The following is a 12,655-nucleotide window of genomic DNA, read 5'->3' as shown; positions in this document are numbered from 1 at the left end:
CTGGTGTATTTATTATAAAACACCCAACCATAAACAGTGGAACAGATTTTGGCCATAAGGCAATGTCTTCAGGGTAGGTCTCCTCTCTCACTCCAGCAGCAGAAGAACAATGAGTTTGAGCAGTATCCTGTAGATCCATCTCAGCAGGTCTGACAGCATCTGCTGAGAGAAAAAGGAGCTAACGTTTCGAATCCGGATGACTCTTTGTCAAAACTTTTCTCTCCACAGATGCTGTTAGACCTGCTGAGGTTGTCCAGTATTTTCTGTTTTTGTTTCAGATTCCAGCATCTGCAGTAATCTGCTTTTATCTTGTAGCTCCATTGCCATTTCAGAGTTCACATCATGTTCAAGGTTTTCAGGTGATAAGTTGTCTTCGGAAATTGGAAGGTCTTAGTCGTCAGAGATGTCACCAAAACATTTGGTGGAGGTTGTTGAGGATGAATGTGCAGTTTGGGCACTGCTCAATACTTCAAACCTTTAAAGTAAAGTGTCAAGCTGTCTTTTAGCCGAGCTTTGTCCTTCTGCCTCGCCTTCAACTTCAAGTGTTTTTGACTGCCGGATTCATAGCGTCTCTTCATGTTTTCTGGGATGATCACTCTTGACTTCAACGATTCACAAATAAGTCTTTGGAATCTCTGTCGTGTGAAGCCTCCTTTAGCAAAAGCAGTCTAAGTTGCTTAAAAGCAGTGACAAATTAAACAAAGATTATGAATTGGTAGGCGGGCAGTCTTCAAAAATTGTAAAAAGAATTGATGTGAGGATAAGCTGCAGTTCACCACCAAAATCCAGAGTAACTGGCTGCTGGCAATAATTTTTGGGAAAGCTGTGTTGACGGGTATCATAAAAGACACCGCAATTAATTCGAGGAATTAAGGGCTATGGGGAGAGAGCGGGTAAATGGAGTTGAAATCAACCATGATTGAATGGTGGAGTGGACTCGATGTGCCGAATGGCCTTACTTCCGCTCCTATGTCTTATGGTCTTATGATCGATGAGAGGGTGAAACGAATGGCAGCAAAAAAGGCAGTAAATTTAACATGCAAAAACAATGAGAAGAAAGAAGATATCAGTTGCTGCCCAGCTCCCTCATTCTCAACTCTGCCTCTGGTCAAGCTACCCCGCTCCCGATGGCCATTGCTCCCCGAGATACAACACCGGCGCTGGTCTGGCCTTCTTTGCACCTCTCGACTGCTGCTCTGCTCACCTCTCGCTTGAGTGGCCGTGGCTCACCAATGAGCCTCACCAACCACGTGTGCTCCTGGCTATAGCCTGGCTGCAGCTGCAGCTGGCTCTCTGGCCTGGTGGTCCTTGTTCTTTTTGATTGGTTGCCTGTTCAACCCTATCAGCCCTGGCCTGCAGGTCGAGAGTCATCCTGATGATCCTATCGACGGCTGTTCGGCAGCTCCTCCACATCGCTTCCCTGAAGGCTTTGCAGGCTCGCACCATGATGTTCGATCAGTGACCTCACATTTACCTCAGGCTGCCTGCCAGATTGAATGCCAGAAACCTTTGTACTTTACTGAATTAAAGTTCAGAAACTTCACACTATTTCAGGAGATCTGTGTCTGAACTGCTCAAAGTCTCCATCACCTCTCAACATCTAGCAAATTATTTTCCTACTCTAAAGGGGAGTCCACCAATCAGAGAGCACTGTTGTTCGGTATTGCCTGTTGATAGGCTCACTCAAGCCAATCAGGAAATTTAGAGTTACCAAGGCTCTGATTGGTGTTCCCACCACAATATTTTAAGAAGGGCCACAGGGAAAAGTTTGGGAACTACAGACCGGAGAGCCTAAAGTCTGTGGTAGGTAAGTTGTTAGAAGGTATTCTGAGAGACAGGGGGATGGATTCTCCAATTCTGGGGCAATGTCCCCACGGCGTCATGGTAACAGTGGCTTTTTATACAGAAAAAATGGCGCAAAACAGCCACGCTACATGGCGGCAGAAACTCGCAGTCCCGGCCCGCAAAATAGTCCCCCTCTTCGGCCAGCTCCTGCCCCCCGGACAAACCCCCACAGTGCCCCCAGCCCCAAATAATGTCCCTCCCGCCCGCCGATAGCCCTCCGCAGACTTTGGCAGCGCTGCACTGAGTCCACAGCCGCCACTGCGAGTTCCCGATGGGTGAGACCACACGTGTCCCACGCCGTTGGGAACTCAGCCGGTTGGGGCGGAGAGAATTTAGGAGGCATGGTTAGTAAGTTTGCAGATGACACCAAGTTTGGAGGCATAGTGGACAGTGAAGAAGATTATACAGGTTGCAGTGGGATCTTGATCAATTGGGCTAGTGGGCCGATGAATGACAGATGGAGTTTAATTTAGATAAATGTGAGGTGATGCATTTTGGTAGTTCGAGTCTGGGCAGGACTTACTCAGTTAGGGTGTTGGAGAGAATTATGGAACGAAAATATCTAGGAGTACAGGTTAATAGTGTCTTGAAAGTGGAGTCGCAGGTGGACTGGGTGGTGAAGAACGCATTCAGCATGCTTGGGTTCATTGATCAGAACACTGAATACAGGAGTTGGGAGAAGTATTGTTGAAGTTGTCCAAGATATTAGTAAGGCCACACTTGGAATACTGTGTACAGTTCTGGCCATCCTATTATAGAAAGGATATTATTAAACTAGAAAGAGTGCAGAAAAGATTTACGAGGATGCTCGCGGGACTTGATGGTTTAAGTTATCAGGAGAGGCTGGATAGACTGGGACTTTTTTTCCTGGAGAGCAGGAGGCTTTGGGGTGATCTTATAGAGGTCTATAAAATAATGAGGGGCATAGCTAAGGTAGATTGTCAACATCTTTTCCCAAAGATAGGGGAGTCTATAACTAGACAGCATAGGTTTAAGGTGAGAGGGGAGAGATACAAAAGGGTCCAGAGGGGCAATTTATTCACACAGAGGGTGGTGAGTGTCTGGAACGAGCTGCCAGAGGCAGTAATAGAGACGGGTACAATTTTGTCTTTTAAAAAGCATTTAGACTATTGGGTAAGATGGGTATAGAGGGATATGGGCCAAATGCAGGTAATTGGGGCTGGCTTAGTGGTAAAAACTGGGTGGCATGGACATGTTGGGCTGAAGGGCCTGTTTCCAAGTTGTAGACCTGTATGACTCTCTGACTCTATTCACATCTCTGTATGGGGTCCCCCCTTTGGCTGGGGCCCTGTGCTGCAGCGCTCTGTGTTTCATTGCAAGTCCGTCTCTGCCTGGAGATGGGAGAATCCTCCTGTGCCCACAACCATGCATGTCCTGGTGGCCTCTCTAACTGGTGTGGGCACTCCATCTGTGAGTAAAATACCAGTGGGAGAAGGTGAAGGCCCTTATGTGGCCCAAGAATGGGTTACCTAACTCGACACCTACCTGTCAATGGTAAAATTCCAGAGGAGGTAGGTAGATGAGGGCATGGTAGCCTTGTCAGGTCCCCTGACCCCCACTTACCAGCCTGGTGAGAGAGTATAAAATTCCGGCCTGTACTTCTACTTGTGAAGCTGTCAATGTACACCAGGTATCACATATGATTTGTTTTTACTGAAAACGGAATCTAACATTTAATAATATACAAAGCCACATTCAATCATGTGACGTTTTCCACTTTTGACTGACAAATCAAATTTAAGTGGTACTGTGTCTCAAGTTCACATCAGAAATAGAGCAGCTGGCTGATAATGCACTCGGTTAATTTATTGACTGGTTTTTCAGGAAATACGAATATAATTCCAGCACCACTGATATTGTGATGATGTATTTCTTGGCAGACAAGGGCACGTTTCCTTTGAGCATAAGAACTCCATTTAGGATGGATTTCCTATGCTATCAGCTGACCTCTGCCCAAAGTTAAAGTTCACCTTCAGGCCTGTGGCTGGGAAACTACAAGTACACTCACAATTATTAAACAAAATAAATTGTGCTTGCAAATGGAATGGATGGACGAATATACATGTAATCTAATTTTCACCCAGAAAAACTTAAAAAGCATAACAAAATTTTTTCCTTCTAACATTTCTGATTGCCTGAAATAGTAAACTAATTACGTGCTATGTATATATTGTACTGTTACAAAATGTCTCCATGTCCCATCTCTCCTGGGTGTTGAGTTCTTACTTGGGGTATAGTTCCTTCACCTTACAAGTATTGCTCATTTGCTAGCCTTGACAGCGAGTGCTGGAAGGCAAGACAGTGGATGGGTCGGTGCTTAGTTGAACTTGATCCAGTCCTCACCTAATACCAACACACACACTTTGAAAGGGATAGCAAACAGGAGTGAGAACCGTGACCAATTTCCCTATCCTTAGCTCAGGGGCACTAAGGTCAATTGCAGCATCCTATTACCTCAGCGTAAGGTCACTGAACTAAGCACAGACCAAATCAATCTGTTCTCTGTGTACAAAGAACAGTACTGCACAGGAACAGGCCCTTTGGCCATCCAGGCCTGTGCTGATCATGATGCCTGACTAAACTAAAACCTTCTGCACTCCGGAGTTAGTATCCCTCTAATCCCATTCTATTCATGCATTCGTCAAGATGCCTCTTAAACGTTGCTATTGTATCTGCTTCCACCACCTTCCCTAGAAGCGCGTTCTAGGCACTCACGGCCCTCGGTGGAAAGAAATTGCCTCGCACATCTCCTCTAAACTTCCTCCCTCTCACCTTAAACCTATGTTCCCGAGTAATTGGGAAAAAAAGCGCCTGACTATCCACTCAGTCCATGCCACTCATAATTTTGTAAAGATCTATCAGGTCAGCCCTCAAACTCTGCCGTTGCAGTGAAAACAATCCAACCTTTCCTCATATCTAATACCCTCCAGACCCCACAACATCCTGCTAAACCTCTTCTGTATCCTCTCCAAAGCATCCACATCCTTCTGGTAGTTGGGCGACCAGAATTGTACGCAATTATCCAATGTGGCTCAACTATTGGCCACCTAAGGCCACTCAGCCATTCGGGAGCCACAATTAAATATTAATGAAAGATTTTTCATGCCCGGCGTGCAGTCTTGGCATATTGATAAAAAATTAGGCTACAGAACAATATCAAAGTTCTGTGCATGTTAATTATCTGTCAAGAAAGTTTTATATTCAAAAGTAGCGTTGTTGTTTATAGGGATGTTGTCATCGTTCCAGATTGTTTTCAGGTTGGCTGAGTGCCTGGAACAGCAATGCAGAGCCTTTCCAAATTACATCATCTTGGCTCGCAGTGAAGGTTTGTGTTTTACAAGACATTTCGGCTGTTCCTGATTAAATTCTGTTGTGCATTCTATTATTGCTAATTTATGCATGAAATTTCAGCCTCAATCGTGAATATTGATAAGCTATTTGACTGCAGGGACCAACACAGCTAAATCTGAACTTGTTCTTCCCTACTATCCACACTTCCAACTTTCAGTGGGTAATGATCAGGAGCCATAAGAAAACCCTGTTTGATTATCCAACCTCAAATATTTGGGCAATTCACTGAGGTCCAACTGTCATTCTATTTGAAATCAGTGATCTCAGTACAAATCAGGGATAGATCTAGGAATCCTGGTCCAGACAGCTCAAGTACTCAATGGATTAGCCGGCCTATACATCAGGCCAGCTTGTTTACAATTGTAGTTTGACAGTAACATAGAAAAGTTACCTAGGAGGACTTGTGCTCGGCGATGGAAACTGCCCTTGTTCGCTGTGTAACATTAATTTTTTTTCACATTTGTGTACAGTGTAGCAGTAACCATTTGAACATAAGAACATAAGAACTAGGAGCAGGAGCAGTCCATCTGGCCCCTCGAGACTGCTCCGCCATTCAATGAGATCATGGCTGATCTTTTGTGGACTCAGCTCCACTTTCCGGCGCGAACATCATAACCCTTAATCCCTTGAGTCAGGTATCTGCTCACAGTCATCACAGCATGTATTCACCATGCAAATTCGGAATATTTGATGCAAAGTTATAGATGGGGCATAACCATTTCTCACACCGTGCTCTATTTTCAGTCCGCATTTGCCATCAGAGAGAGAATGGCAATTGCGGACTGAAAATAGGTGGTGGAAAATCTGGTGGAAAATCTGGAGTGTCTCGGGGAACATATCGCGTTTCCCAATTTTCCCCACCCCTCGCCAGTGATGTCATGAGGTTCATTCCCCACAAAGGTGGAGACCTCATTTAAATAGATTTGAATGAATTTGAATATTATGAACTGCCCCCCCCCCCCCCCCCCCCCCCCGCCACATGATTTCCCCCTCACTAAATATTCAAACCCCGCTGACTTGATGTCAGAATATCGAGGTGTACAACAGGCTGGACAAAACAAGAAATAGTCGAGGGGCTCCCTTCGGTTGCACAAAGTTAATGTAGCCCTCGGGGGGGGGGGGGGGGGGGGGGGGGGGGGCTTGTGAGAGCCCCAGAAGAGGGATTCATTTATGTGGGGTGGGGTGCGTGGCCGGGCACTGCAGGAGAGGTGGGGGGGGGGGGGGGTGGGGGGAGTGAGGGGGGTTGGGAGAGAGAGAGAGAGAGAGAGTGCTGGTGATGTTTGTCGGTGGGGGCACTCCCGGCCCATGGTTGCTGGGGTGGGTAAGTACCCAATACCTCCATGGTGGGGGTCGGGGACTGTGAGGTTTCATTGTTGATCGGAGAGCCATCTTTAAAGGGTGCCCCAATCTCTGTGGAGCTGCTTGACGTATTTTCAGATGTTATATTGTTGCGCGTGTTGCTGAGATGGTGTTGAATAAAATTGAGGTATTGTCTGAAAGAGGAAGGATTAGTTTTGGAATCTTTACTAACTTCAATTTTAATCCCACTTTCACATGAACCTAGTGAGCTGACCCAGCATTCCCTCTTACTCACCTGAATCTGTTTTTTTTGTATATTTCTTGCTTTGTCCGCGGATTATCAGCACAAACACCAACAGAAGGATAAAGATGAGTCCAACCAAGGCAATGACCACTAAGAACCACCACTCCTCATAAAACGGGGCTGCATTTTGGGCTGCAAGAGTCAAAAAGTGAGAAGAAATCGAAGTAAGTGCAAAATCACAATAATCACAAGTAGGCTTGAATGAAGTTACTGTGAAAAGCCCCGAGTCACCACATTGCGGCACCTGGAGGCTGGGAAGGGAATTAAACCCACGCTGCTGGTCTTGTTTTGCATTGCAAGCCAGCTGTCTTAGCCCACTGTGCTAAACCAGCCCAATAAATAAGGTGTAAAAGATGAGGTAGCCTATACTGTCACAGAGAATACGGCATCTCTGTGTCATTATACTGTTGGTCCTGCATTTGATCTTGGTCTCTTGACAATAGTAAAGTTCATTCTCTGGATGTCTACATGAGCACAATGGATCAGTTCAGGAAAAGAATGAAAATAAAACACATGTAGCCCTGTCTGTCCAATCACTCATTGCTTGGGTTCATGTTTACTTCTGTCAATTCAAATTACTTTATTTGCATGATGACAAATCTGCAGGAATAGATTACAGGAGTAGGTTTGTATCTTGACTGTATAAATACACACAAATGCTTCAGTTGTCTGTAGTAGTCTTATATCGCTCACATTTGTGGAACTTAGTAAACTAAGCGTCGACTACGAGTCAGTTAGCAGTTACAATTTATCATTTTCACCAATCTGGTTGTGAACCTTTTAATGCTTCTGAAAAAAATCAACTTATTGCTGACTTACTGATCAGAAAGTTCAAAGAAAGTAATCAACAACCTTCAAATGAAGGTTTTCACAGAATCATAGAATTACAATGCAGAAAGAGGTCATTTGGCCATCGAGTCTGCACCGGCTCTTGGAAGGAGCACCCTACTTAAGCCCACACCTCCATCCTATCCCCGTAACCCAGTAACCCAACCAAACATTTTGGACACCAAGAGGCAATTTCGTTTGGCCAATCCGAAGCCGGCACAGCCAGTGCAGACTTTGGAGTTGTGAGGTTGTTACTGTGGTGGAAAGTGGCTACTGCTGTTGCTAATCTCTCTGTCGCTGTTGATGTTGCTCAGTTTGCTGAGTGTTTCCGGTGCTGGTTGCTGCTGAGCTGCCTGGAGGAAGGAGCCGTGAGGGAAGGAAGGAGAAGGAAGGTTTTGGTGGCATATGAAGAAAAATATGAGCACAGAGCTGAAGACAACACCGTCCTGTTGGCTGATCACGTATGGGATAGCTTGTAGTTGCACATCACCATCTGTAGCACATAAGCGTCCCGGAAAAGATTTTGGTATGGATGGCACTAAAAGCGTGTTAGCTGGAACTGAAAATGTGACCAGCTTGCCCCACCAGTAAGATTTGCAGCTCTCCATTCTGTCAAAAGCGTCCTGAAGCACATCTACTTCACTGCCTTTTTAAGAACAAAAAAAGGGCCGGCTGAAAAGGAACAATGTGATTTCACGCCAAGAAGGAGCAAAAGCTTGTTCACAGTCTTGAACGAGCAGGGAAAGACATATTAGCAGTGAGTCCTTGAGGTGGGCTTGTGAAACTTTGGGCCGAGTTTTCCAGTTTTTCTTTAAGTGCAGTGGAGGGCGGTTGCGGTGGCCTCAAGAAATGCCCCCTTTCAACCGTGCCCCTGAGGCCATGAATGTAGATATCTGGGTGCATGTGCATGCCCTCTATCCCAGACATGGCTTGAGGAAGCTCAGCAACCTCACTTCTCTGGCCTGGAAGGCCGTTGCCTAGGAGGTCAGCATGGCTGGCAGCCATGCCAGAAGCAATACGCAGTTCAGCAAGTAGATAAATGATCTCATCCACTCTGCCAGACTAAGTCCTTTCTCAACTCCCTCCAGTATCAAACTGTCAGCATGGCATCATGTATTCACGCAGCTACGCTCTTCACAGATCACAGACATCTATTAGCCGGGGATACCCATCAACACTCATACACTCATGCACACAACCTGGTTCTTTTGAGGAGGGCTCACCACGGCCACCCCAACCAATGCACCATCCCGCTGATCACATGCCTTTCTTTCATTTTCATACAGGTTTTGCTGGCGCACAAGAAAGTTGAGGGAGCGGATGGACGGCAGAGATCATTGCTCTCACGGAATTCATGGAGGGTGCAGCTGACCTTGCTGGGAAAGACAGTACGGAGATCAGCCTCTTCCAACAATCCAGTAGGGATCACAATTTCATCATTTTGTCAAATCTTGACAATCACAGTAAGTCAAATGTACTCTGGAATAGCTCCAGTTCATCCATTAAAATGGTTATCTATTTTTAGCAGGCACCAGCAGATCGAGGCCATCCATGCCACTGAGCAGCACTCCAAGACTCAGGAATACACCTGAAGAATCGTAACAGTGCTCAGCCTCACCCTCCACCAACGCTGACACACGCACCTCGGTGAAGTGCAGCTCTAGATTAGGTTCAGGGTCACTTTCTGGAGAACATGTCACTGTCAGGTCCCCGCAGCAATTGGAGGCAGGGACAGCTCAGGTCTCCGGCAATCGGAGGGCTGCTGGAGACCAGCCATCCTCTCAGTCTCAGTCAGATGATGAGCCTCAGGAAGAGGTGGAGACACAATGGCAGGAGGCAGAAAGTTAGGCAGAGATTCGACAATCACTCAGCAGATTAGGGTGAACAGTGGAGGTGTCCATTCATGTTCTGTCTGACGTTGTGGCTCTGGCGCCTTGAGGCCATCATGGGAAGGTCGGCGACCACCACGAAGACCCTAGTTCAGGAGGTCTTGCTGGAGTTGTGCACGGCCCTGTACTCCATAACCACACACCCTGGTGAGCATTATTGAGATGTAGGCGATATGAGGACGACGCTTCTTGACCTCTCTCCAATACTGCATCTCCCGCGGGAGTCATGCTGGGGCTCTTGGGCATCCACAGGGAGGGTTATCATCAGCTGGACACCTGGGGCCTCCACTCAAGACACTCAAAGGGTGCATAGTTGCTCAGAATCCCTTCTGTGCCTGCACCCACTCCTGCAGCGCAAGCTACTGAGGGTTCTTCCACCTCTGAGCGAGACACCGTGATGGGCCCCTCCAGGGCTAGAGCCAGCAGAGGACTTTCACCAAGGGTCATCACAGTCATCAGGCTGCCTCCACCTTGCTGCGGATGTCGGTGTGGTGGTCGGGTTAGGAAAGCTAAAAAAAATAACGTCACCTCTGGTTCGTGGGTGTGCTATCACTGTCAATAAATTGCACTTATTGAAATTCATTGGATGAGTCTTTGAATGGTTTGGCCAACTGAAAGCATTTTGATTTTGCTCTTTGGAATACTCTTATCTCAAGGTTCAACCGTTCTTGCACTCAGTCAGAGTGTCCCATTTTAAGATTAACATGCATGTGATGTCAACTTCAGTGCAACGAGTCTCCAGACCCTTGTGTGTTGCCAGGGAGATGTGTGCAAATGTTTGTTGGGAGTGCATGATGGGGAAGTTTTGAACCCTCACTCTCAAGGGACAGCAATGGTTGAGGACAGCTCATCCGCAAAGGTACTCAAGAAACATCTGGTTCTCCTCACTGTTAGTGTCTGAACCCAAGACATGCTCTTTAAGATGAGATTCCTCGGCTGGTCTGCATCTCAGTCACGGCAGTGCTTGCATGATTAAATGACACCAAAAGCACCATGGCTCTTCCCACATCACTGTCATTCTTCACTGGACTTTAAGTTGATGAGTGACCGATGATCCCGGCTAAAATCAAATCCTGACGAGTCCTGAGCTCAGAATGCACAAGTGTGAATGCGGGACCTGTCCTCTCACTGATGGTTCAGCTATCCCCTAAGATGTTTCAGTTTTCTCACATCTGCAATATTTTGTGATAGACTGTGGCAGTCTGAGTCATTTCTGAAGTACAATGGAACACAGGATCCACTTCTGGGGCTGGTTTAGCTCACTCGGCTAAATCGCTGGCTTTTAAAGCAGACCAAGCAGGCCAGCAGCACGGTTCGATTCCCGTACCAGCCTCCCCGGACAGGCGCTGGAATGTGGCGACTAGGGGCTTTTCACAGTAACTTCATTGAAGCCTACTCGTGACAATAAGCGATTTTCATTTCATTTCATTTCATTTCCAGGGGTTGACTCACATAGGATCTCTTCACATGATTGCTTGGGAGTAAATTATTTCATTGAATGTGACAAGGTATATACAGCAATTCTAAATTTTTAACAGCTCCCTTAAATTTCACAAAACATGAGACATTTTTGGGAAATTGAATGAAGAGAGAAACAAAGATTAGATCATTTAAAAATAATCCCACTAACACTGTGAGTGCATGTTGGCTTCCACCCGCGTTTATATCGAATTTATGGATTAAATCTTTAACTTTGCTAAATGAACAGAAACTCGACCCAGGGGGTGACTAATAATTGAGGACCCAGATTCAAATAATCTCTGAACTACAAATATTAACACAATTGAAGAGGCAAATTCTGTACCTGAAACAGATGGAGAAGGGGTGCTGGGTGTTCCATAGCCGTAATCATTCACTGCTATTACTCGGAAATCGTAGCTCACACCTTGTTTCAGGATGTCCATGCCGAAAGTGTAAGAGGTTACTTCCTTAGGAACATCCTTAATTAGAATATCCCACAATCCTTCATCTGGAAAACACAAAAGTAGTGTTGTCACAAATATTTACACAATTCCATAAATCCTCGCATATAAATTGAACTGGCAAGACGATCCCATTTTTCCAGGTTCAAAAATCATGAGCGGGATGGACGGGTGAGGATTCCAGCATGGCCGGCGCCATGTTTTCTGGCGTGACTGGTGAAGGCCATCAGCCCGACGCATGCGCGGCCTGGGACCCGGTCATTCTCCGGCCGTTTTCTGTGCGATCCATGGGCATTTCACACAGCGCCGGTGCCATACCCTCACTGGTACTCCCGCGGAATGGGTGAGGCTTTCACGCCGATTATCCCATCGTGAAACTCCCGCAGATTCTCCGTTCATGCCAGCAGGAACGTAGAATTCCGCCCCATATTGTTGCATATCGGCATTAAGCCTTTTCAGCCACAACTTGCTGTGCTTGCATGAGTAACCAGCCTCATATTCTCTCCCACAAATGCGTGTTTTAGTTACCGGTACTTTATAATTGGGCACAGGAGATCAAACAGGTGATCCAGGCTGTGTTGCGAAAGTGTGCATGAGTTTAAGACATGCCCATGCCCACTCCTTGTGCCAGAAGCAGATAACATTTTAGAATTGTGACCACCTAACACACATGCGTTTCACTTTTATACTCAGCGTATAAGTCGACACCGATTTACGGAGAAAATTTTAGAGGCTTCAAAAGTCAATTTATATGCTGACATCTATGGTACCTATTTATTTAATTGCTCTTCCAGAAGCTGTTTAGGAATATCAGTAACTAAATATTCAGCTAATCCAAAAATGATTTGAGGTTTCGTTTAAATCCTAACTGGTAACTTGACCACAAAAGGGTCATCGAAATGTGTTGTGAAAGTTGATCTTTCTCAATATATAAAAATAACAAAAGTTTAAAATATAGTATGGACTCAAAACCGGAACCAGCTAGTTAAACATCAAAATAACAACATCAGAACTAACGGCAGTCAAATCTGAATATACACAGGTAACAACAACTAATGATGTCACAGCACTTACTGATGACATTAGCAATGGATTTAAATAAAAAGATGCATAATCACAACACTCTATAACCCACACATAAAACACAATGCCAGTGAAGTTTTACTAAACCGTGACTCAGCAGATTCAGGAGCAAC

General features: G+C 45.8%; 1 protein-coding gene across 7 annotated transcripts in view; it reads right to left on the bottom strand.

The window, feature by feature from the left end:
* The window catches only part of sdk2b (sidekick cell adhesion molecule 2b), a 1,143,109-nt gene that overhangs the window by 129,281 nt on the left and 1,001,173 nt on the right, over positions 1-12,655 (bottom strand). For all 7 annotated transcript variants that reach the window (XR_005458034.1, XM_038777821.1, XM_038777823.1 and 4 more), the window contains 2 exons: positions 11,342-11,506; positions 6,812-6,952 (listed from right to left, as the gene is read on the bottom strand). Coding sequence is in view for 6 of the 7 variants with exons in the window: in XM_038777821.1 (XP_038633749.1) it covers positions 6,812-6,952; positions 11,342-11,506 (306 nt within the window). In the remaining variant the exon portion in view is untranslated. The remainder of the gene's footprint in view (positions 1-6,811; positions 6,953-11,341; positions 11,507-12,655) is intronic.

Source organism: Scyliorhinus canicula, chromosome 18, assembly GCF_902713615.1.
Source record: "Scyliorhinus canicula chromosome 18, sScyCan1.1, whole genome shotgun sequence".
NCBI classification, from domain to species: domain Eukaryota; kingdom Metazoa; phylum Chordata; class Chondrichthyes; order Carcharhiniformes; family Scyliorhinidae; genus Scyliorhinus; species Scyliorhinus canicula.
The sequence above is the reverse complement of the archived record's forward strand: the minus strand, read 5'-3'. Positions and strand labels throughout refer to the sequence as shown.